Raw genomic sequence first — 27,728 nt, 5'->3', positions numbered from 1 at the left:
AATTACTTGCAAGTACACTTAAAAATTTACCTTGAAAGTGCACTTAAACAAGGATCTTGAGCGTGCACTTAAAAATTTAACTTAAAAATAAATTTAACAAAGTTGAAGTTGAAAGAAAACTTCAAAATGTATTTTGAAAGTAATCTCAAAAATAGAACTTGAAAATAAATTTAATAAAATTGAAGTTGAATGAAAGCAAATTAAAAAATTTACTTCGCGAACGAAATTCTGTAACAAGGATAAAATATGACTATTCTTGTTCAACAAAACTACATTGCTGTTACAATACTTTACGTTTTATTTGTAATTTCGTTTTTTTTTTTTTAGCGCAATATCTATAACGATTTTTATAAGTACTTCATGCAGCTTTCATGTAACCAGTGTTCACAATCAATACCTTTCATCCAGTCATCTGGTTTTATTCGTTCCATCGTAATGTACACCACACCCAACACACTCGTTTTCATTCTAACGCTTTTAACGTAGCACCTTTTCGTTTATATACAGCAGGTATATTGAAAAAATCACTGTATATGGTAATTCGACCATTGCTGCGAACACGATTTTTGTCTAAACTATTCCAAGCTTCTTTATTGTACTAGTGTCATTGTTTCACGTTTCTTATGGGTAAGTGTGACTATTGGAAATATGCAAATTTTGGAATTTGAGGATTTGGGAATTTCGGGATGTGGTGATGTGGAGATATGGGGATTTGGAGATTTAGAGATTTGTAATGGATTGATGTGATTTCGAGATTTGGTGATTTAGGGATATGAGCATTTAGGGATTTTGAATTTGAAGATTTGACAGTTTTGAAGGTTTGAAGATTTGGAGATATGAGGATTTGTAATTTGGAGATTTGGTAATTTTGAATATTTGAAATTTTGTTCAAGATTCAGGGATTTGAGAATTTGGTGTTTTTGCAATTTTGAAAATTTGGAGATTTGGAGATTTGAAGATTTGAAGATTTGAAGATTTGAAGATTTGAGGATTTGAGAATTTGAGGATTTGAGGATTTGAGGACTTGGTAATTTTGAAGACTTCAAATTTTTGATATTTGGGAATTTGAGGATTTGGAGTTATGAAAATTTGAGAATTTGGGAATTCGCAGATTTGGAGATTTTGAAACTGAGAGATTTAGGGAGTTGAAATTTGCAGATTTGAAGACTGAGACACTCAGAATTTGAGAATTTAAGACTTTGGACTTTTGGAGATATGGAAACTGAGAAATTTGGAGATTTGGGAATTTGTAGACTTTGAAATGAAAAAATTTGGAAATTTGATAATTTAGCAATGTGTAAATTTAGAGATTTAAAAATTCATAGATTTGGACATTCGAAGATTTGGAAATATGGGAGCTCGGAGATTTGAACGTTTAGGAACTCAGGCATATCTGAATTTCTGACTTCGGTAATTTGAGAATTTGAACATTTAGAAATTTGTAGATTTGAAGATTTGGTACTTCAGGAATTTTGTAATTTGAAAATTTAAACATTTGCAATTTGATAAGTTGAGAGTTTACAAATTTTTATATTTGGCACTATCACCGTTGGAATTTCAACGTCCTAAAACTTCTTAACTTAAAAACGAGAGACTTGTAATGATTAATAACATCACATTTCTACATTGTACAGCAAAAGGGAATAAAACACACATCGAAATGTATACATATGTCAGAAATATATGTATGTGGTAACATTCTTTTCTAATACAAAATTTAAAAATATATTCCACAGCATCAACAAAATTGTTAAACTGCATGCTTATATAACTACATTTATCACGTAATACATATTGATAGTACCTGAGCGAAAATTTAAAAATTGTAAATTCATTTACTTGCAGGGAGTGTGTAAAACGTTCTTTTTAACTTCCTGCTGAAATTTTAACGAGACGGATAATGGAGTTTCCTTGAAGAGCGCGTTTACATAATTGCAAGACAAGGTTTGCTGTAAGAAGGGACAGGAGTCTTGTCGTTCCGTAATTTTTATAACTTCGAGGTCAGAACGGGAGACGACAAGTACCCTCGAAGAGTGTATACTCTGCCTTACGCTGAAAATTATACTTAAATATTTGCGCTTCCACATTTTTCAGGCGAGCTGCTCCTTGCCGGAAAAGTCGAAGTCGCGTGAGGGTTGAAAACGAAATTCTTTTTGACGGGAAACATTTGAAGCACGCAGCTAATACTATATAAATATAATAAAATAAAGTTACCGATCACTTTTGATCATAGTAAAATAATATTAATAATTTCATAAGCTGTGCAACAATGTTTGTTTTAGAAATATCGAAACTCCTTTACATTTTGTAATATTAATCTCGACATTAATATTTTACCTATTGTTAGTATTAATATACATATACTATATATTGCGTATTAAGATTAATACATTGTTTGATATTTAAGTATATGGAGGTGGGTATACATTTTTATATTTACTGAGTTATGTAATAGCTTATTTTGTTCATTAATACAATTTACTTATTCATACCTTCTCTGTTTCATCTTTAAATTAATTCGAAGGTATTAGTACATTTTTTTAATATTTTAATCGCAAATTTCTTCACAACATTATGATTATATAAGTACATCGAACTTTAATATTTCTACTTTTATCACAAATCATCCCATCAGTGTTAAAGCCTATAACGCTCTCGTGACCATTTATACCCAGCACGCGAAGGTACACAGAAACGATTCGAAACAAAACGACTCACCAAGTAATCCCAAAGAAGAAGCAAGAGGATTACTTGATCCAGGCTCGCAGTTTCCAGTCGAGTCTTTCCCGAAGAGAGCGAGCAAACAGTGTTAAAGAGTCGAAGCCTCGTTCATTGGAGAAAAACTCGAAGAGAAAATCGGATAGGAGTGTCCGCTGCAGAAAGAGGGTTGACGAATGCGCGAAGAAAAACGAGCAAACAAGGAATATCGTGAGGTATGCAGGCTACCAGGTGCTAGTGGCGATGATACAACAAAGGAACCTGAAGAAAAGTATCGCAAGGTGGCCGATCGAAGGTGGGGGACAGGTGGCGGGAAAAAAGGTAGCCGGAAAGACGCTGAAGGCGCTGAAAGTAGACGAAGGGGGTAGACAACGTTTAAATGCTTTTCGATACCAGAGCGAGACGGAGATTTCATCAAAGCGCAAATTCCTGCGAACTGGAGGGAGAGAGCCGGGAGGAAGGAGGTCCCATTCCTCTGCCACCTGGCCGATGAGACAAGGAACACCGAAGCTGCGCTTCCCGAAGGAAGCTGCGTTCGTTGCGAAGAAAGAAAGAAAGAGAGCGAGCGAGACAAGCCACGAAGAACCGAGGACGAAGAAAGGAACAAAGGGGCAATGAGTAAGTGGAGAAAGTAAGATGGACGATCCGGAGGAGAAAGGCACCCGCGGATGCGTCAGCGGGACGGATGCAAAAGGGGCAAGCGAGACGGAGAACGAAGTCGAAGAGGGATAAACGAACGCGCGAAACAGAGAAAACGCGTTAAGGAGGGTGGTTGAATGGGGTAGCTTTGGACAAGGTAGCGAGGAGGGTCGGATAGAAGGAGACAGCGTAGAAGCTGAGGAAGAACGTGGACGGGTAGGATACACCTGGAGCAAGAGAGTCGTCGGTTGGCCGATGGCGATAGAGAGTCCTTGTGAAAGATAGCCGGCAAGAGAGAATGCGATAGAAATGGCGTGTGCCGGAAAGGGGAAGGCGGAAGAATCAGAGGACGAACGGGCAAAGGAGAAATAGAAACGGAGAAAGAGAGAAGCGGAGCAGGCCCGAAAGAAACGGCAAGAGTCATAGGGGTAGGTGTGACAGGGAGGGTGAATTTGGTTGAACAAAGAAGCGTGTAGATGGGGGTTCGAGGGAGAGGCTATGTCGCGGAGAACACAGGGGCGGAGAGAGACGGAACGAGTGCGGGGGTGTTCGCAGGGGTGGGAAAGGGAAAGAAGGAGCACGACACGGTTGCTAGAGAGAAAGGATAGAAGAGTGGGATATATAACGGGACAGGATGGTGGAAGGGGTGCAAGCAGGCGTGTTGGTGCTGGTACGGTTTTCAAGAGGAAAGAGAAGGAGAGGGGTGAGCAGCGAGTGGTTGGTGCATTATTGATCCCAGTGTGTGCGGACTGGGCAAAAAGAGGAGCCTCCGGCTCAGGTCGAGAAAGAGAGGGACCGATACGTGTTCGCTGGAACGGAAGCGAGAAGAAACCACCGATCGCAGACAGATATTAGAAATGCGTTCGCCTCTTACCCGGCATGCATCGCGCACTGACGAACCTGGGGATGAGAAGCGTCTATCGTAATGCGTCGAATTCACACCTGGATAGATAATCTATCCGGGAGGATTGCGTAAAAAGGGACCGGCTGGATCTTTTGTCTGCTCGGTTAAGCCACTTCGAATGACCACGTCGTGGTGATATTTTATCAGGACGATCTGTTGTTGTTTCGGTTAACGACAGTACCGTCGCGGTGGTTGTTTTTTGGGGAAAAGAGAAATTCGGAACGAGAGGCGTGCAGTTTTAATGTCGGACGCCTGCTGCCCTACTACGCTCCGGCTTACCACCAAAATGAGAAGTTTCGATCGCGAGACTTGCTTAATACGAGAAGCGTTGTTGTTCGAAACTTTCGTTGAAGTTAATGGTACTTGGCCATGCCGAGACGTGGAAAGAATTGGGCTGAAGGGTGTAGCAAAAGTTTAAGAGCTACGACGAAAGGTAACGAGCGTTGTTGAAGAGCTGGGAGAGGTGGTATGAAAGGGACATTTTTGTTTGGAACAAGATGAAACCACAAAACTACTCAACTTCTGATTAACAATAGGTTTACGGACGTTTGATGATCGGTTATTTTCAGATAAAAAATAAAGAAATAAACGAGAAACGTAACATAAACTGACTTATACAATTCTTAATCTCACATACGTGGATATTTTAAAAAAGTGACACTGAGGTGATGTTCACTTATATTATTATAATTTATGGTTACAAAAGAGGATGAAATGGAAATTAACACTCAGTTGTTAGATAGGAAAGGGGCATTATTGCTTCGTATAAGTTTCATATGTTCATTATATGTTTATTTACATTTATTCTTGTTTTCTTAAACATCAGAATTTAACCCTCTGCACTCGAATTTTTACTATTGCAGACCTCAAAACTTTTTCGTTAAAAACTTTGCTGAATTCTGTTAAGATTTTCTCTGTTATCAATTGCCACTGTTGTGTGTTCCACGTTTACACATCATACGTATGACACTATAATTTTAGTTAAAAAATATTCATTTCAAATTGCTATATTAAACCGAATGGTGAATGTGAATCACCTCTCGAGTGCAAAGGGTTAATTTTACATGGTTGATCATAACCGTAACAAGTTTCCGAGCTTTCCTTTCCAGCCAATAACCGCTCGTGATCAATCGTGAACGTATCGAAATTTTCGGTTATTCTTTTAGTTATTTATTAAATGTCAAACTTACTTGTTTCTATCTGGATTAGCAGTTCTTGACATATCTCGATAGGAGTAAGCGTATCGTTACGAGTTCATGGAATTGACAACTCATTCCTTTTCCCCGTTTTTGAAGTTCATTGATTTGTACATACATTTGAAAAGTTTCGCACATTTTTATTCTAACAAATTAATCACTACGTTGAAGATACATTAGCTGTTTTATTAGAACCCTTTCTGAAGTATATTTTTAAATCAGGTGTTATGTATACAGCATATTTTTCATATAAGTATATAATAAATTAGATAACCTGACATTTTGCATTGTCAATTTATATCTTATAAGCAGGTATTTATTCATTTGTGGCAATGCTGAAGTCATCATTTATACAGCAAGTGTTATAGTTATAGTGAGTATTTATATGTTGTTCAGTGCTAAAACTATAAGCAAGTATTTATACGCTATGGCGGTGCGAAAGTTATAAGCAAATATTTATGCGTTGTGGCAGTGCTTATACTATAGGCAAGAATTTATACGCTGTGGCAGCGCTGAAGTCATAAGCAAGTATTTATATGGCAAACATGTTAAGACTACATTCTTTAACACAATATTATACTGAAGGTACACCGAACTATTCTTACTATTAAAAATATTCAAAATTGAAGAAATTTTAATTACAAATTCTTATTTTGAAAACACATTGTTTTGAATAAAGTTATATTCGAAATTTGCAAATTTCTTAATGAAAGTTTCGTGTCTTCTAACAAATAATTTCCAACGCGACAGTTAACGTGTTAATCGCATTAGAAATGAATCGAGATTGTATCGGGGACAAATAAAATGCCTTTCATCCGAGCATGAGAGTGCACTTTCATGCGCAGAATTAATATTATGACGTTTTACCGATTCTTCGTGCATGTTCGTGAGATAGGAATCCATAACCATGGAAATTTTCGTGCCGGAGGAAGTATCATGATTAATAAGAACAATTTCCCAGAAATTCCCCTGTGACTTACGAAATGCCAAGCGTCGTTGAACAAAAGTGCTGGCGCTCGAATAACTGGAAATTACGTGTGCCAATGAAAGTAATTCAGGCTATTAACGTCAGCGCGTTTTAAGCGTTTGTCAAAGAAACGGCGGGAATTCTACGGATTCCAGAAATGTCGGCGAGTCGTTCGGTTGGATATCAAGCCGACTATTTCTGAAGTATCCTCAGCGGAGCGTTGCATGAAATTCACGTTTGTTTCCTCACCCACATTCTTCGACGCAGTCCGACAACAATTATAAAAGCCTAATTCACGCGCGAAAGGAACGTCGTCGATTGTATCAACGGCAAAAGGAGGGAACGCGTGTATGAAAGACAGAAAATTCAAAGGGGAACGATTCTTGAATGGGAAATATCGTACAACAGTGTGTAATGGGTTACTGCGAGGGTACTGTATGTGAACGTGTAAAGTGACGAACACTTGTGGTCGTTGATGAGATTTTTTAGTAAAGAAAAGCAAAGTTTACCTGAATAATTTGAAAAATTCCAATTTTTATATTTCCAAGTTTAATCACTTAAAAATATGAGAATCCCTATATTTAACTTCCTAAACATTTTTATTAAAAAATTAATAAAAAAAAAATTTGTTAATAAATTTTATTAAAAAATGAATAAGTTTAAAGTTATTATTTCTATTTGAAAATATCTAAATATGTAAACATTTAAATTTAAGTATTTATAAATTTAGGAACATGTTATCTCTGTATCTCCAATGTCTTATCATTGACCAAATTAGTCGTATTATTATGTGTCAATTTTTTGATGAGCAGACTGTCATAGCAGATACTTTAAATTCATTCAATCTTTTTCTTCATTTTGTTTTTTGTTTTTTTGACCGTTCGTTTACGACCGCTGGGATTCAACGAATGTTGTGTAATCGAATGCAATCGTAATAACGTTCTGTTTGGAACGTTATCAAAAGTGCGCCGTTGCATGAATAAAATGCGTTTAATATTGAACGGCCGAACGGGAATCCGCAACTCCCTTGATATCATTGGACGATATGAAAACCATCGCGAATTCGATGAAACGGTAACATTTTTCCAAATATCGTGATTCTTGCATGAAGCTTTTTTTAAAGGGATTGGAAAGGAGCTTTTATAGTAATGTTTAATTGAAAAACTTCGAGCAACACTCGTCAAGTATTGATTTATTTTATATATATTTTTTTTAAAGAGAGGTACCGTAATTATATTGCAGAAATTATGCAAGCAATTTTAATTACGAGGATTTTAAATAATGTAATTGCAATTACGGATATTTTCTACTTGTATATTAAAATATAATTATTAATCAGGAATATGAACAGAAAAAATATTTTTTAAACATCAACGGTAGAACTACTGATATGTATACTTACTTCTAGAAAAATAGCATGAAAACATAACTAAATATTGAAGCACACTGACGTGTGCATCCATTTATTATCTAAGCAACGTATGACAGATATTTTGATAGAAGTACTGCAACAAAATTTTGTAACATAAAATGTGACAGTTGAAGTCAGTCATTTTGACTGGTTCACTAGCGTTAATCCACAGTGAAGGCAAATCAGCATAATGAGAGATAATTATAAATTAAATATACCGAACTATTTATCTGTTTCACTAGGACTCAGATATCTATACACTGTATATTTTATATTGGTTATTATCAATAACATAAAATAATATTGTCAAATAATTACTGTTAATATCATTCTTTCATCATTTCTATTTTTATACACTTATGAACTTTTATATAATTGTAAAAGGAATTTGTATATCCTTTTATTAAAGAATACCAAATAGGCTTTCGTTATGACATACACACAATGACATACATTACCTTGTGTTGAATATAAGTAGATACAGATCGAACTTCGGTAGAGGCCCGACGATAAGGTTTAAACCAAACATTGAAGTTAACATGGAACTTTTCTCAAATAATTAACTATCATTTCTTTTTGTTTGACTGTTTAAACATTCATCCTGTTGAATATTAGTGACTACCGTTGTGTTATCTGGCGGGATCGATTGTTTCTAAAACAAATGGTGTAAGTCAATATTTTTCGCGAAGTTCAGAACTTTTCCATAGGAGTCTATTTCTTTTGAAATAGTCATTGAATTCAGTATGTTATGTTCTGTAAGTACTCTTCATACTATTATTCTAGGTAAATTATCAAAATGTGTTCGATAGTGTTTTGTGTGTCACATGTGTCTCAGACATTTGGTTCCATTTGATAAAGTACGAAAGTATTCGACTTGTACGCCCTATTCTTAATTATATTATTATCACTCGGTCTTTTCTGATTAAAAATACCGTTGGATTGGTATCATTTATAATATCACGAACTTTATGTAGCTTAGTTAGTTTTTCATCTCTTCATTTTTAATTCCACGTTTCCATTAATGCTTTGTTCATAATGCATGTTCATAATTTATTATAGTTGTACTAGAACTAGTCAGTTTTACTATTGTATCAACTTTTCCATTGCCTTCAATATCAGTACGAGAGGGAATCCATGATTACAAAACTTTTTCATCCCGCATAAGAGTTTCATTCAATTCAACGATATTTTGCATTATTGTGTTATTTGTTTTCGAATTTTGTAGAGGAAGTAAGACGCATTTATGACTATAAATATATTGTATCTGTCTAGATACAATAATGAATTTATTGTGTGTTTTTTTTTATGTACTTCTGAGCTTGTAAGACAACAAATACTTCGATAAGTCCATTTAAATTTCTTTTTCTTGAAAAGGAAGACAAATATATTCCTCATCTATTAATACATTATTCTTTTTTTCTTATCAACAATATTATTCCTTCTTTTCGATGTGGGTACTTTTACAAGTAAAATTATCTGATCGTTTTTACCACAATCATTGAAACATCTTGTAGATATTTTTTCAGTTCCAGATTTATATAGCTTCATTTGTTAGCTAATAACTCTGTACTTTATATACTGCTACACCATCCATTTCTACATTTTGAAAATTTGTGTACGACTACATATTTCAAAATTACGTATAGCAAGACGCTTTCAGACAGAGCAATATCATTTCACTTCCATCTGAACACTTTGCGACTTTTCAACCGGTTTTTTCCTTCCATTCGAATTCCTTTCTGGATCGATACGATATCAATTTTAATCTGGCAGAGAAAAGAGGAAGCCTGGGTATTCGGAGGAAGGCAGTCGAAAATCAAACACGAGGTTCGAGGATCAATTCATTCGCGTTTGAAGTATTCATTGCGCCACGGCCTCTTCGCAAGCGTTCAGAATCAATAGACGGAAGGATACGCCAGCTCCGTTTCGCGCAACAATATCCATAAATTTCGAGGCCATGGAACAAACACCGGCACGACAATCCGAAATCGAGAAGTTTCCACACGTAGGGAGAAGTATCAAGCACGTTGGGTCGCCTCCGCCTCTGAAAAATCGACCTCTCGATTCACCCGTTCCATTTGCCCGTTCGATAGTCGTCGCGCTTACGTCTTTCGTCCGTCCAATGGCCAGATCATCGATTTCTCTTCTTCCTCCTATAATCCGTTTCCGTCCCGTCGACCTTCAATCAAGTCACGATAAGCTGCGTACAAATGTACTTTTTAACGTGACTGATATATTGGGTAAAAAATGACCGAGGCTTGAGCCGAATAAAGACGGAGATTGCTGTTTCGCTGATGCATTGCTCCCAGTCTGCTTCAATCTATACGTGAAACTTTGAGAGCTGTAGAGAAGCTTTTTTTGCCTCGATGGAGTTATATTCGGTGTTACGGATTTTCTTTAGCCGAAATTTTTGTGTTAGGAAAATTCCAGTTTCATGGTTGGAGTTTTTGATATATTTGGAATTTTGAGATTTTGGAGCTCTAGAATTTGAAGATTTTTGTTTTTTTGAAATGTCGAGTTTTGGAATCTTGGTATTTTGGAAATCTAGGATTTAGAGATTTTGGAATTTTTAGAATTTTGAGATATAGACATTTGGGATTTTAGAGCTCTAGAATTTGAGGATTTTGGGATTTTTTAAATTTCATGTTTTAGAAGCTTGGTGTTTTGAAAATCTAGGATTTAGGGATTTTGCAATTTTTCGAATTTTGAGCTGTAGAGTTTTGAGATTTTAGAGCTCTAGAATTAGGGGGTTTGAGATTTATAAAATGCCGAGTTTTAGAATCTTGGTATTTTGAAGATTCAAAATTGGAAGATTTCGAAATTTTTTCAATTTCAAGTTTTAGAATTTTAAGACTTTAAAGCTCTAGAATTTGAGAATTTTTATTTGTTTAAAATGTCTAGTTTTAGAATATTCGTACTTTCAAGATCTAGGATTTGAAGATGTCAAAGTTTTTCAAATTTCGAGCTTTGCAATTTTAGACTTTGGAGTTTCAAGATTTTAAGATCTTGGTACTTTGAGATTTTCAGATTGTGAACTTGAAAACTTAGGGATTTGACGTTCTATATTTACAAACATTTTCTACTTTAATGAAATATAGCCTTTGAACGGTTAAAAATGACTGTACAAGAAAGGATATAGCTTTCTACTATTTACCATTAATTTTGAGAGATTGAAAACTTGAAAATTTTTTAATTTCCTAACTTCGCTGTGATTACGTTTCGTGCGTAGATGCTACATATTACGATAAACCAAAGTCATGAATACGTTTTCTTTAGTACTATAATATCTCTGCTGCATTTTTCACATACAACGGGTCACCCTGTATATACACAAGTACAACTTCATTTAAAACTTAAATGAAAACTAAATTTGGGAGGTCTTCCATCCAAGGTACACCCTAAGTATCCTGATCGTATCTAGGAGCACTATAAACTTCACATAAACTTTGAGAGGGTTGCTGTTACGTTAATATAAAAAGTATTTTCTGTAGAACATTTTACGATGTAACTGAAAAATTACCCTGTCATAGTTAAAGCTTATAATGTTGCAAAAATTAGAGGGGTGTTTGTACAAATTTATATTTTCACAGAACAGCGATATATTACATCTATAATGCTTAATAAGTAATCTATTTTTTTAAATTTTTGCTGACATTATGTACTTGTACATATATGATTTATGTGACTTATATGAATGAAGAAATTAATTTTTAATTAAGTCTTCGTTAGTATTGCAAATATTTCAGATGAAATAATATATGCAATTTTTGTATTTTATCAAACGTTAACGAATTCTTTCAGTAAATTCATAACAGAAATCAAATATTTTAAAGTAAATTTTGTAGTTGAAAAACTAATCTTTTAAAGCAAATGTCGTAACAGAAAATCAAATCTCTTAATGCAAATTTTATGATAGAAGATCAGATCATTTAAAAGAAATTTTATAATAGAAAATCAAATATTTTAGAGAAAATTTTATGACAAAAAATCAAATCATTTGGAGGCAAATTTTATACTTTGTATTTATTAAAAATATTTCTTATTTTTACTATCTTGTCAAAATGTTGAAAGTTAGCAATACTTTGGATAAATGATAACAGAAAATGCTTCTCTATTATTTTTTTATCATAATTTTTGAATTATGATCGTTCAGAAATGCATTTTTCTATATTTTAGTAAAAAATGAAGTATCTTTTCCTATGTATTCAAATTGCACGAACGTTTAAGAACAATAAATCCGACTCGTATACTAATGAAGCAACGGTTGATGGCTTTTCAAATTAACTTCATTAGACAATTATCAGCAGAACAAGTGGCAGTTTATAATTGCCTGGCAATACCGTAAGAGTTGAACTTGGTGCCTTGTCCCTCGTTCGTGCAGGATTTTATAGGTCCTTCGAAATGAGTGTCCTGCAGTCGTCTCTGGACTATTAATGGCCCCGTAAGCCTCGACTTCCGCTACTTTATGGGTCGGTTAGTGGCTGATGCTGAGAGCATACGTAAATTATGCCCAGCCGATTGTGCCCTCGGTAATGGCCGATCCATTGTTATTTCAGAGATAACGGAACTGTTGGTGTTGCTTGTAATTAGAGAAGGTTGAATTGTACTCTTTTTGTAATAGCTGTTAGTCGCAGTCTATAAAAGGAATATTAGGATCGAGAGAATGCGCTGTGAAATGGTGTAATTTTCGAGAAATTGCATTAACGCTTTGACTGCGAAAAATAGAGTACGTTTCTGGAAGTCCGATGTACAGTTCCTTTTAGATTAAAAATGAAGTACAATGATAATTACAGGGTGGGGCAATAATTATTAGCACCTCAAATAACTTCGAATCTGTAAGGACCAGAGAAAAATTAGTGTAACCAAAATTGTACGGTACGAAGGGATCTATTATGTAGCAATAATAATTTTTGTCCAAGTGAAGGCGTTTCGGAGATATAAAGGCCATCACCGTTCTTTTAACTGTTTGCAGTAAAGGGTTAAAAGACAAATCTTGCTTGAATATTTAAGACATTTCTGTTGGGTTTTGTGGGCAGTAATAAGTCTTGTTTGAACTTGCACACAAAATAATCCACGAATATATATTTAAACATAAAGATAGAATTACATAAAAGATTACAAAGCGGAGCACTGATAACAAAGCGTTATTCTTGCACGACGTACGGAAGAAGAAGAAGGAGTAATTTTAACGGACAAAGGAGTACAAGCATATACACGTCATCTAACAATACACGATATTATCTATTTATATATAATTACTTATTCTATGTATAGAGGACGCAGAGATCCTTATTCTAACAATTTCAATTTGAGGTTCAAGTATAATTATAATTTGTACAATCAAAGACCGTTGAATACAAAATAGTCACAACATTTTGCCTTTATTTAATGATTTTAATAATAGAGTAGTTTATAGTTACTTTTGTTTGACGCACCTGACAAAGTAATCATACGGCAAGGGTTAAATGAAATGGTATGTTTTTTTACTTGCATTCTGATTGAGTATTTCAAAGCGAATACTGTGATTAAACCATTGATACAATTGGTTAAACCAATTGTGGTGGAAAATAATTTACTTTCAGGAAATGGTCGAACACATCGCTGTCTCTGGTTGTTGATATTACTTCATCTCTGTCTCATAATCTCTTGTTATGGTTTGTTGAATAGAAATAAACATTGAATCAGGCTGTACACTTTATCTGTACATACTGTGATTAATCGTTAATGAGAATCTCTGTCGAGCAATGTGAATCTCAAGTTTGTAAAGTGCGTTACTCAATAGCGGGAAAGGTAGATATGGGTTTTGTTTCTGGGAAATGTTATCAAATTGTAAGAGATGGAGTCCATTCGTATGCTGAATGTATGTACTTGTGTATTATTGTTAGATAAGTAAATCCGAGATGCTTGAACATTTTCTAAAACTAAATTATTTTCCATCACAATTGACTTAACTCAGACCATGAATGACCTTTCTAATAGTTCGTTGTAATCGTTTTGAAATACTCTATCAGAATGCAAGTAAAATAACATACCGTTTCCTTTAAAAAATCAGAGATGACCTTCATATCTTCAAAACACCTCCTCTTGGACAAAAATTATTATCTCTGTTACCGTGAAAGACCGAAATTGGAAAATTGGAAAAGATCGAATATTTGATTACATTCTTGTACATTCGGACCCTCACCGGTGTATGTCAACAATCACGGTTAGATTAGGTTAGGTGAATGTCGACATTCGGTGTAAGTTAGAAATAAGGGTATCTAGCAAATATTTCGGATATACACCAAACGACTATGTGAATGTTGACATTCACCGGTGAAAGTAACATCTCTATATAATAGACCCCTTCGTACCGTACAATTTTAGTTACACTCATTTTTGTCTGGGCCTCACAGATTCCAAGATACGAGGTGTGACACAAAAGTAACGAGACTAGGTCTGTAACTTGAAAAAACAATGGAATTAGCAGCAATTGTTTTTGTGGCATCATCCCACATACCTCCTCTATCCATGTTGCCAATTTCGATTGAATCGGTCATACCATTTGGAAATATTGCGTTATTTAGTGAACACGTGCAACTGCATTCTGCCGGAAAAATGTCTAACGTAAAAACCGAACAGCGAATAAACATCAAGTTTCTTGTAAAATTTGTTAAAATCTGTTGTAACATGTGATGAGACATGTATTTTTACCTATGACTCACAAAGTAAGCGCCAGTCGATGCAATGGAAGTCTTCAGGATCCCCAAAATCCGAAAAAGAACGCATGTCAAAATCAAAATTCGACATTAATGGAATTGTAATGATTGAGTGGTTTCCCAGTGGTCAGACTGTTAACTAACACTATTACATTGAAATACTAAAAAGACTTCGTGAAAGAATTAGGAAAAAAAGGCCACAATTGTGAAGCGATGGATGGCTGTTGCTCCGGGACAAAGCACCCGCTCACACGGCACTATCTGTCAAGCAGTTTCTGACCAGCAAAATTATTATTGTGATAGGGAATCCTCCTTATTCGCCTGATTTGGCTTCATGCGACTTTTTTTTATTTCCTAAAGTTAAATTTTGCTTAAAGGGAACCCATTTCACCTCATTTGAAGAGGTTCAGGCAAAAACGGAGAATCGTCCGAAAGGACTTCCAAAAACCTCGTTCCAGAATTGTTACCAGCAATAGCAGCGCCGAATGCATAAGTGTGTAAATGCTGAAGGGGACTACTTTGAAGGTGATAATGTTACGGAGAACTGATTCTGCAGGTACAATGATTTATTGGACTAGTCTCGTTACTTTTGTGTCACACCTCGTATTTACGGTGCTAGTAGTTATTGCCCCACCCTGTATATTAGATATGAAACACAAAGAAATGTATACGATTATTCTTCATTTCGATGCAAATTAATATACGTTCTTACAAAAGCATCGTAATAATTTTTATAATTTATGAAGGTCTGCTCTTCTGTTATTACGGGTCTTCCAGTTTTGCCATTAGTATGCTGATGTATGGCTTTTCTTTTCATTCTCCGTTGTGTTATCGCATCCGATTTGTTAATTACGATTATATATTGTTTCATTATGTACACTGAACTTTAATTATATTATCAAGAAATGGTCTGCAAGTTGTACCTCTCTTTTTCAATTTAAGATAAGGAACTTAAGATGCGTCATTTTAGTGGGTCTTGTAAACTTAATGATGTCCTCACGTGCTGATCAATATACGAAAGTGTATACATATCTATGAATCTAAATTTTTCTTACCATGACACTTTTACTGTTTTATTAAACTGATTTAAAATTGAAATTATCATATTTATCATGTTTTGTTGCTATGTTTCATGTAACATAGCAACTATAAATTGCTGAATATCGTGTTTCACTATTTTGCAATTGGGAAAATCTCAATGCTTCGAAAATGTCCGGCAGTCAAAGGGTTAACACCATGCCCTATAATGTTGTGTCATACATATAATGCACGCTATATGTAGTGTGCTGAGTGAATGTGCTTGAATGTGACGAACTAGTATTTTCACTACACTTGAATTTAACGTTCAATTTTAATTATAATTTGTACAATCAAGGATCGCTAAATTTAGAATATGACTAACTAACAAGAATATGACTAAGAATGTTATTTGTTTTAACATTCTAACGACTGTGAATGGCGACATATGAATAACGATGAAAATGACTGTCTAGAAAATTGTAGGTTAGGAAGGTTATTAATCTAATACAATACATTAAATTTTGATCTTTGTTAACTCTTTGATTGACTTTTATTTTCAGTTTCAGTTCCTGATAATTTTGTGAATAATTCATCTTTTGCAGAGTTGAGTATTATTCAAATAACTTTTGAATACAAAAGTTAAATAACACGAAATTATTCGCAAATAATGAATAATATTTTATTCAAGTAATCTTCGACTCCGAATTTATTTGATGAATAATGCATTACTCGCGAATAACAAATAAAATCATTTTACTTGCAAATTTTATTCGCAAATTTTTCAAATAAAAAATGATTTGTTATTCGCGAATAATGTATAATATTATTCATCGAAATCATCTTCATTCGAAAATTGTTTAATTAGAAACTGATTCATTATTCGTAACTAATATATCATTTATCTAACTATTTTAATGAAAAATAATTTGTTATTTTTAAACAATGTGTTACTTAATGTTGTTATTGTAGAATTATTGAAATGAGAAGTGGTTTGTTATTCATGAATGCATTACTCGTCGAGTAAATTTTTATTCGAATATTATTCAAATAACAAGTGATTCGTTATTTGCGAATAATGCATTATTTACAAAAGAAATTTAGTTCTCAAAATTGTTTAATTAAAAATTAATTCATTACTCACAAGCATTCACTGTAAACAAATTCTTGTTAAACAAATTTTTGCTCGCAAATTATTCGATAAAGAAGATTTTGCTATTTGCCAAAAACATATTCGTGGAATAAATTATTATTTGAAAATTATTTAAATGAAAATCAGCATGTTATGCATGAATCACCAATTGAGTAAATTTCTATTCGAAAATTATTCAAATAAAAAATGATTTATTATGTGTTAATAACATTCCACTTTATTATTCATAAATATTTATTATTTATTAGTCCCGGTCAGGTTACGCAATCAAATAAAATCCATTAAAATTTTCTGATGGGAAATATTTAAATGCTTTAATAACACAATCTTGTAATAAATAAAAATTCAATAAATATCAAATAAAGTTTAGGTAATTACTTAAAACAATGTAAACTTTTTATTTTTATATATTTTACACCGTCGGTCATCAGTGACTGACGCAGCCTAAACGAAAAGTCCTATGTAAGTCATCGGTGACTGACGTGGCAGCTGACGTATTAAATATATTTTCATCAACCCACAATAATTTAATACATATTTCAGTGAAATTATTTCAAGAATCAATTTTTACATAAAAAATCATTAAAATTCTAAAACTTGCTGAATTTTAAAATCACACATCCACAGCAACTGCCTTATTATTTTAATCTATAATATCGATCTCGAGAAAATGCCTGTGCTTCCGTATCTTCCAACCCTTCATCATTTTAAACAACATAAATTAAAGGCTTATCGCTAATACTGTGTATTCTGGATAAATTTTCACAAAACTGTATTTTATCAGTTTTATTTTGTTTCGTGCTAAAGTATCGAATTTTGAAAGCACCTGATGTTATAATGCGACTGCTGTAATTGGTAACGTAATGCCAACTGTAAAAAGTTTATGAGCTCGTTAAAGCGTGTTTTACAAGCGACATAGCTGTGAAATTCAATTAATAGCTAAATAGCCGAAGAACTCTGATTACAGGGCACTTTATTGTCAGTATTCTGTCAAAAGAATCGTTAAACATCTCTCTCTGCTGTTTTTATTCAAACGGTGTTTATAATTTGTAGAATAATTAAATTAAATGGGATATAAAAAATAACTGTAAAATTCTTTTTGAAATATTGTGTCGTTATAAATTTATTTAGTTAAAATGTATTTGACAAATCATTTACTATGAATAATGTTAAGATAGAATACTATGTGTCAGTGCAAGTTAGATTTGACTCGTTTGCATGGTAGACGGTATGTTCTGTGGTTTCTAATAATAGGTTTACAAATTAAGAACTTTGGAAGTTTTGGAATTTTGGACTTTGGGAATTTAGAAATTTAGGACTTTGGAAATTTGGGAATTTAGAAATGTGGGGTTTTAGAAATTTAGAAATTTAGGATTTTGGGAATTTATAAATTTCGAATCTTGGTAATTTAGAAATGTGGGATTTTGGAAATTTAGAAATGTGGGATTTTGGAAATTCAGAAATTTGGAATCTTGAGAATCTAGAAATGTGGGATTTTGGAAATTAAGAAATTTAGGACCTTGGAAATTCAGAAATGTAGGATTTTAGAAATCTAGAAGTTTAAATTTGTAAAAATCTGAAAATCTAGAAATTTAGAAACTTAGAAATCTAAAAATGTAGAAATCTGCAAGCCATGAAATTTGAGAATTTAAAAATTTAGAAAATTACTACCCATCAGTCTTTTAAATAATAATATCAGTATCAAATATAAAATAACAGAACATAACATTGATCTAATAATTACATGATAATAATATTATTTATAGTGTCTTCAGCAACTTTGAATAATAAATAGCCGCCTAAATATGATTTTTGTGTCGCACCCACTAAAATTACATTTTTGAAGAAAATTAATCGTATTTTACAAATAACGATTATTATTCGTGGAACGAAATGTAAAAGTTTCATAGTCCACCAGTATCGATAAAATAAAATTCAGCTATTTATTTTAAATATTGTTACACAATTCGTGATTTCGAATAAAAGCAGCAAATTTATCTTTGCACGAATACGTGTGCACTCTAACTGTATTTCAAATACAGTTTAATTCACTCTGTTTTATTATTAGAAAAATCTAAAATAAATTCATATCTGTGTCAGATGTATTTTACAATCAAATTCAGTGAAATTAAATGTAATATTGATTTATACATTCGAACACTTGTTTAATATTATTAATTAAACGAAATGTTAAATTACAATTTTTCCATTTGTCCAATCAGAATTTTATAGCTCAATGGAGAAGATAATTTCAACCATTCTGATTCGTGTTATATTACTAACTTTACTTACAAATAATTTTATATTGAAACTGAAATACAGTTATACTTTAACGTGATACAGTATGCAAAATTTAATTAGTACTTATAGTTCTAATGTTGATCTTACTGTTGATAATATTAAAATCTTATCGATAAGGTCATTATTTTATTTCCGATAACTCGTTACGTAGATAATATCATTAAGATATCTTCAAAATAAACGAAAATAACTAAAGTAAGATATAATTCACAACTTTATGATTTTAACATACCTGTTCTATCTTAAAGTGAAGTTAGACTAAATTTGAAAAATTAGATAGTAAATAATACAGTCATATTTTAAATGAGATTAGAATAATTTAATTGTGGAGTTGTATCAGAACAATTCAATTTTTATGACGGTGAAAACGCACAAATTTATTTGGATTATCGTACAACAAACGTATTATAATTAAGTCCTGTAGCGAGTGATAAACAAAGCAATTTGACGATTTACGATATCAAATCAAGTATCAGTATTACAATCAAGTAACGAAATATTTGATCAAGCAACGAAAGTCTTTGCACAATGTCAAATATGAAGTGCGCAATAACAAATACGAAGTAAACGCGCAATGGCAAAATATAAAGTGCAGTAATGACAAATACGAAGTAGATCCCGTAATGACAAAATACAAGTGAAGGCGCGGGCCCCGGTGCCCTCGCTTATTTTATATGTTTTACTCCCCTACGACGTCTCCTAGGAACCACCCGATTTCTTCGAAATCTGCCACGTGCCCTCCGTCGACCTTGGCTTCGCGGTCATCCCTCTACGACCGAACCGCCGAACCTCGCGATGCCGCCCGCCCTTTGCGGCCAAACCGCCGCGCCGCCACGCCGCGCGCCGATACCGATGTCGCACTTGCCGGTACCCGCCATCAAACAGAGCGGTCCGCACCTTTGTACGCGTTTCTGGAAAATTACGCATCACGAGACGTCGCCAAGAAGTGTCTTTCTTTTCTGCCGAAGTGCGCACCAGGGTTCGCCGGCATTTCGCGGCGGATCAAATACTTATTAATTGGCGTTTTACTTGGAATTTCAGAGCATGTGCCACGTGCCACTTTTGCCACGTGCACTACGCACGTGTACATTTCTTAGAAAAATTAATTATTTATCGCCTTCGAGTGCGACCGATCCCGCAGACAGCTAGCCGGAGCGCGGGGCAAGAAAGCTCGCCCCCGCCCGGATTCTCACCTCTCCCGAGCGGAGTGGCCCTCGGTGTTTTGGTGAGCACCACCACTCCCGGGCGGATTGGTTACCCCCGGTGCTACGATGGTGTTTTTCATGCCGAAACACTCATGGTGTTCGACGAATACGGCCACGAATACGCACGTAGGGCTTCGAGGCATGGAAACTCGCCATGCCTGCTGCTTGTGACCAGTCGCCCCCGAAAACCCCGCTAAATTCGTTGAATCTTCTGTATACTTTTAAATTTCCATTTTATGCTCTGAAATGCCTCGTTCGGCTAGTTCTATCCGTAACAGGAGTATAAATAGAAATAAAAAAAATTTTGAATAATAACAATGTATCCATATATAGTAAAACACTAATAGAGTACTTCAAATAATAATACAAATCAACAGTGTTTCATTTTCATTATCATCTTCATAAATGTGCATCAATGTCCCTCTCTAATTTTCTCAAAAATAAATCCGTATGTACAAAATGTTATTTGATATTTTTTCCTATTTTCTACATATAGAATCATTCTTGTACTGTCAATATAGACCGTGTGTCCCATAATTTTCACATTTTTAAAGATTTACATCACGAAACATATCTGTTATCCTTCTACGGTTTTACCTATTTACGCAACAACTTGTATAGCATGAAAACGCAATTATATTTCATGGAATTTAAACCTAGAAAATATGTTCATAAAATATGTATGTTATATGTATACTCATTTCCGTGATCAATAGTATAAAGTTAAATACCATATATATTATCTACCCAGCGAGGTGAGTAGATTGCGCGTGTGTTAGAAATTGCGTGTGAGAGAGGGGCGTTTCTAACGGGTATTTATCAAGCGTATATTTATGGACCGTATTCCTCAACCTAATCGTACAATTCAATTTTTGAGGTATTTCACAGCCGTATACACGTAGCAATCATTGTATCTGTTCAGTACCGTAGACACTGAAATTTCCTCGGGCAGAAAGAAAACCGGATAAAAGCTAGAAAACTGTATCGGTTGCCCGTTGTTTCTGTCAATTTGCCGAACGATTTCGCGCGTAAAAAGAGCACAAGAGCGTTGCACGGCGTCACCGCAAGCGTCGCAGCGCCGCGTGTCCAAAAGCGGAACGATGCACCGTTACGCTTCTTCCTCTTAGGTCGGTTGCGTCGCGACGCCGAGCGTCGGTTGGCATTGCGTTCACAGCCCCGAGCTAACAAAAAGCGGAACGGAGAAAGAGAAGGAGGACGCTTTGCGAGCTGAGCGACGAGTAACGACGAAGAATTAAAAAAACAAAAGAGAAAAACGGGAAAAGTAGAGGAGATGAAAGTGGCGATGGTGGTGGGATAAAGAGAGAAAGAGAAGTAACCGTGGGACGGTATGAACGACGAAAAAGGAGAAATAAAAAGATCCTCGACCCATTCATTAGGCCTCTTCGCATCTCTTGACAACAAGGACCCGTCGTTGGGCTTTTACACGCCGCGTATATGCGCAGCTTCGTTTTCAAACCGGCCACGCAACGCCACGGAAAACGTTCAGACGTCGCCGTAGGGAGGCGAGCGGGAAAACAGGCTGGAAAATGAGGGACAAAGAAGGGAAAAAAAGAGAGGCGTCGCGTGGAATGAGCTTCACGGTGCACGCACACGACCGATTCCGTAGCAAAAATCTGGGTCGAAGATGCAAGAATGCGGGAAACGTTTGTTATCGGTTTTTTTCTTCCTGGGAAAAATGGGTCGAGACGCGAGATTCTTACGAAGCCGAGATGCTAACGCGACAAGGCTTTGTTGATTGTGAAACGTAGTGTGATCTTACGGTACTGTGTTCGCATTCAACCACATGCGTCAACGGTGAAAACGAATCGTATACTGTCGACAAACCTATTCTTGGCGCTGAAAACTGAACCAGGGGTTTTACCGGATTATAGGAGCATTACAGCCCCAATTGGTCAAAATAGAAAAATAAATACATAGACTTACGTGTATTTTCGGCGATAGAAATTATTGACTCAATTATTCACGCACGATCGAGTCAAGGAACGATAACCCATAAACGTTTTGAGTGGTCACCTCAAACATCAAAACCTTACATTTGGGACTGTTCAAGATGAGCCTCTTAACCTCTTGTGGTATTATTTGACGAGTCTCACTCGTGACGCACTCATAGCTCTAATGTGAAAAACCCTACAAATCTTAATTGAAGAGTATTCAAATTTATTAAATTTTTAATACTCTTCAATTTGAAATTTAACAACTGAAATTTGTATAGCCAAGGATCGCTGAATATAAAATACTCATATTTTAATTTTCTGTGTTTGTTTTAATATTATAGCTATGAATACTTAGTTTTGACTGACGTATCTGGAAAATAAATTGTGGCAAAGGGTTAATCCTGGGTCAGCTTCATACGCATCAAGAATAGGGTTGTCGAGCATATGTATATGCGATATGTCCCACGCATGTGCGTCTCCTATACTAACTATAAAATTTGTGGAAATGGAACAAAATGGGAAAGAAGAAATTCAATGGTACATGGTGGCCTATCTGCCTACAATCACAATTGTTACAAATGCAACGATGCGTGTAGAAACGAGAGTACACCTTTGTTTCCCCGATTTGAAGGAAGTTTTGAATACTGTTATAATATTCGAATATTCTCGTTATTATATTTAATATTTTTCAGACATATTTGCTTAATACTTCGGTTGCATTAAATACAATTTCATTGAAAATTAAAGCTGCGTGTTACATTAAATATCATTTAATTGAAAATCAACCTTGAATAGCATTGTGGAGTGAGATAACGTGCATGATTTTCATAATGCGACTCTGTATTCCCAACTGTATAAATTTTTTCTTATCTTAACAGGTAGTAAGCTACGTGTTACAAATGTAAACTCATTTTTCAATTATTTATTTACTACGTACTTTAGTCATAGAAATTGTAAAAGCTTAAAAAGAAATCAAATTTTCTTTGAAGTGGAATTCCTTTTCATTATAATTTTATTGAATTACATCAAAATGTTGGGCAATGTATTTCATACATATGTGATATCTCATGATGTATAATTGATTTCAAAGTTAACATGCGGATAAAACGCGCAGGATTAATACGCAATTAATTCGGTTAAAGTATATATGGTTAATTATGAAATAAAATATCTCTTCAATCTTTGAAAGCTCAGAAATGAATATGAATAAGGTTTTGTGTTATGAAAATTTATCATACAATGTATTACATACTTCCATATTTACATATTACATACATGTAAATGACATATGCATGCAATTTCAACCCTTTATTTTTATTAATCTTTTGACTAAAAGTTATGACCAATAATCTTTAAATTCGTAGTTTACACATAAATTATATAACAGAATCTGACGTATTAAATAGCCAGTTGATTTGCATAAAAACTATTTTATTGACACCATAATGAATTTAATGAAATTTTATGAAAATTGATTGACGCCAACATGAAGAGAATATACAAGGCTATTATATTTATAAAACACGCGGAAATCAGGTTTTATGTAACCCAACTCAATATTTACATTCGCACAATTATTTTTTACACAATTTACTCTTTATAAACTATGAATTCGTATATAATGGATACTGACATAAATAAGAGTTGATATACTTACACAACTAAATGTTGTTATACAAATACTATTAGATATTTATAGCCATCTACAGAAAGTCTATTTACCCAGCCATGTCAGCAAGTTATTTGGCGCAGGAACTTTTGGGAAACTCGCAGCAAATAAAACGGCAACACTAGATTAAAACGTAATTAACATCAGCCTAAAAAAAAGCGGATAAAATAGCAGGTCTAGAGTTTAATCGCGTAAGTTCGTTACGGAGGAGCCTTTTCTCGCCAGGAAAACAACGCTTTCGATTCAACGCGTGTGCTTCATTCAGCTCGCATCTCTCCACTCTTAAACTGTCCTTTAAACAGCCGAGCGAGCTTTTAATTTAAAAGTAACGCCCGGAGCTACGTTCGCCGAGACGCGCACGCGAATTCGTAATTCCTCAGGGCATCAGGGTAGCGTTGCCTTACCTACTAGCCAAGGAATCCTAATTTACCCTGGTGTAAAGCCGTCGCGATGTTTCTCACGCGAAACGCTGAACATCGCCTCGTTATTTCATTAGCCAAATGAAAAAAGTAACTTGTCGGTCCGGGCCAAGGGTCAGCCGACGAAAAGTATATATCTCACGGTGGTACAAGGGCCGAACGACTCGTGGCCCGTCCGTGGACCCGCAAAAGAGCCATAAAAGTAAATACACTTGGCCCGAAGCTGGACAGGAAAACAGACGAAGTAGGGTGAAAGTTACGAGTATCTGAGAAACAAGGGATGCCAGAGTTGGGCAAAGGTACAGGGAGACCATGATGGCTGCGATGATGTTGCTAATGGAATATTGCATTGTTGGATAAAATTATAAGTTCGGTTATTTATTTTTAGAAATAAGTATTTGGGAGAGCATGAAAATAAATCCTTGCTCCATAAACCGAACATCGAAGCATGCCTCGCAGTTTACAGCTTTAAAGAAAAACAACATGAAAGTGTAAAATGTCATTGATGGAATATGGAAGGTTATTATTATATTTAAAATAACACAAAAATACAATAACTTTTAAAAGACTAAATGAATGTATTATTTAAGAAGAAAACGACTTGGAAGGACTTCTTTAAAATTTGTTAATTCCACTTGATTTATGAGTATTGAAAATGTAATTCTAGCGGTATCTTCCAAGTAATCGATAAATGCACGAACTTGATTACCGACTTCTCAATACATTTATTTTTGCTAATTTAATTGATATGAAAATTCAACAGTCATTTTACATAAAATTACTTGTACGTAACGTTTCACAAAAAGATATTAAGATATTAAGCCATCTGTATAACACCTTGTATAACTACCTGTAAACCTCATGTACAGTTTTATAATTCTCTTATGAGAGTACAACTTAAGCTTAAATAAAAAAAAAATGGATTGGTAGAAAGATTAAATGATTTATAGAAATTATGAACACAGGACGTAATGAAATAATGTAGAAACAGGATGACTGAACGTAGAAAGGTTGGAATGACATAGATAGTATTGCAAGAATAATATTGAGTAGATAGTGATGTCTTTATACATTGATCTGAATTATTGATCGAATTCTATTTTCGATTTTTCGTTGTAGGTTTACAATTTTTCGATGAACAGTTTTGTTATACTTGCAAGGTTTCATGAAGTTGGACACTTGAGTTGGAATTTTTGGAAACTTGAGAACATTTGAAGTTTGGAAATAAGAGATTTTTGAAGTATGGAAATTTAGAAGTGTAAAGACTTAGAAATGTAGGGGTTGGGAATTTTGAAATTTTAGAGCTTGGAAATATGGGAATTCGGAGATTTAGAAGAATAGGAATTTGGAAATTTATGAGTTTGAAAGTATGGTAACTTTGGGCTTTAGAAGTATGGGAATTTGTTAACTGAGAATTTGTTAACTGAGAATTTGAGAATTTGAGAATTTGAGAATTTGAGAATTTGAGAATTTGAGAATTTGAGAATTTGAGATTTTGAGAATTTGAGAATTTGAAATTCTGAGATTTTGGAAATTTGAAAGTTTGAGAATTTGAGAATTTCAGATTTTGTGAAGTTGAGAATTTCAGAATTTCCACATTAAAAATGTGGAAATTCGAGAATTTCTATGTTTCTACGAAAATCCAGCGAATTTGAGATTTTCAGAATTTCCACATTAAAAATGTGGAAATTCGAGAATTTCTATGTTTCTACGAAAATCCAGCGAATTTGAGAATTTTTAGTTTCGAAAGTTTGAAAATTTTTTAATTTATGACCTTGAAAATTTAAGTATTTAAAAATTTTGAAACTTTATTTTAAAACTTGAAAATTGAGAACATACGGTTATCAAGCTAACTAAAATCATAAAAACTGCCATTTGTCAATTAATTATTCACAGTGGATTAATGTATCAAATAAACTAAATTCTATAATAACTATAAATATACTTACTATCTAACTAAATAATTTTTTATAAATCAACTCTACACCTCCGCTCATTCTACAAATCGAACTTTGCATAAAAAAAGTAATAATTAATTATATATAAAGATTGCAAGATATTTTCACACAATATTGTTTTTTGTTATTACGTTTCCATGATACTCTAAAAACGAAATGCAATAAGTTAGCTAAAAATGAATTGAGGTTACAATTTCGATCAGCATTGTATTTCACTTAAAAGCATTTGTCGCGAAAGTTGCAGCAGGGCTTGAATAATTAACCGGTAATGATCAATGCAGGCGAGAATGTTTGGTACGTTGTCGAGTAGCAAATGCATCGATGTCGAATAAATTGATTCTTGATCGGTATTTGAAGGGATTGCGATGCGGGAAATCTTTGCAATTACGACGACTTGCGAATAGTTTCTGTATTATTGGATTATTGATTACTGATAGTATGTGATGGCGTCAACGGATTTGGAAGGCAATTTTTAACCTGTTAGTCTCGGGTCATCCGTAAATAGTAAGATTCTTCCCAAAAGTCTGGTCTAAAAGTAACTAGAAACTATGTTCATATTAAATTGATACAAGAATTACATTTCACAAGAATGGCATTCCTTATTTTAAATTTTGATATTATCGATCGTTTTTATTTTAAGTTTTGAACTTCGAATTAAATTTTTCTTAAGATATTTTAGTCGAGAAATTCTGTACTTTGTTATTAATTTTATTTTCGTCGATATCTTTTGCTTGACTTATAGACTTAAATATAAAAAATGGTAGTTCGAGATTTCGATGAAAATAACATTTTTATTGAGATTTCAATAAAAATATGTGCAATTATTTACAGTAGAAGCAGTGACATACTTTTGTGAGGGGTTCTATCATATTTAAAGAAGAATAATAAAGAACTTTATTTTCAATAAACAATATTTATGAAATAATTCGAGAGTCTTGTAAAAGGATACTAAAGATACTAAAAGTAAAGGAAACGAGATTTTACTGTGTAAATAAATTTTTAAACTACGTAATAAATTTAATTGAATTTGTGTTTAAGGTTATGTTCTCAATGATTAAACCTTGAAAATACCACCGTTAACGAACATTTATTTTGGAGAATAAATTATTATATTTACCTTTGATTTATAAGGGTGTTTCACAGTTATAAATGTATACAATGTTCTGTCATTTGTGTTAACTGCAATATTCAGAGACCATACGCTTAGACGTAAGGTGCAGGCAGGTGACTGAGGAATTAATTATACGACATAATGGGTTCATGAAATAATAATAACCGCTAACACATTGTCTTGTGCATATCCGTTTTAGGAGACTACATGTCTGGCTTAATTATATTCAGTTACACTTCATAAAATATTTAAACATCTTTATATCTTCTTTACAAGAAGAATGAAACGACTATTATGAAATCAAAATATTTGATCAGTTTATTCATTCATTTTATACATATCCTTTCATTCATTTTATACAAATTGCTTCAATATTCAATTTAGTATTTATTGTCATAGGTATAATT

General features: G+C 33.9%; 1 protein-coding gene and 1 long non-coding RNA gene across 2 annotated transcripts in view; both read left to right on the top strand.

The window, feature by feature from the left end:
* Positions 1-26,629, top strand: part of LOC100874918 (mind bomb 1) — a 488,386-nt gene extending 461,757 nt beyond the window's left edge. The window contains exon 10 of the mRNA XM_076535764.1: positions 26,572-26,629. Coding sequence (XP_076391879.1) covers positions 26,572-26,614 — 43 coding nt within the window. The 3' untranslated portion in view covers positions 26,615-26,629. The remainder of the gene's footprint in view (positions 1-26,571) is intronic.
* LOC143264812 (uncharacterized) lies at positions 204-2,374 on the top strand. The gene is made up of 3 exons (XR_013038775.1): positions 204-1,685; positions 1,846-2,000; positions 2,095-2,374. It is a non-coding gene; the product is annotated as an uncharacterized LOC143264812 (long non-coding RNA).
* Positions 26,630-27,728: the final 1,099 nt, after the last annotated feature.

The sequence above is a fragment of the Megachile rotundata genome, chromosome 1 (assembly GCF_050947335.1).
Source record: "Megachile rotundata isolate GNS110a chromosome 1, iyMegRotu1, whole genome shotgun sequence".
Classification (NCBI taxonomy): Eukaryota; Metazoa; Arthropoda; class Insecta; order Hymenoptera; family Megachilidae; genus Megachile; species Megachile rotundata.
Note: the sequence above shows the minus strand (reverse complement) of the source record. Positions and strands in the feature narration are given on the sequence as shown.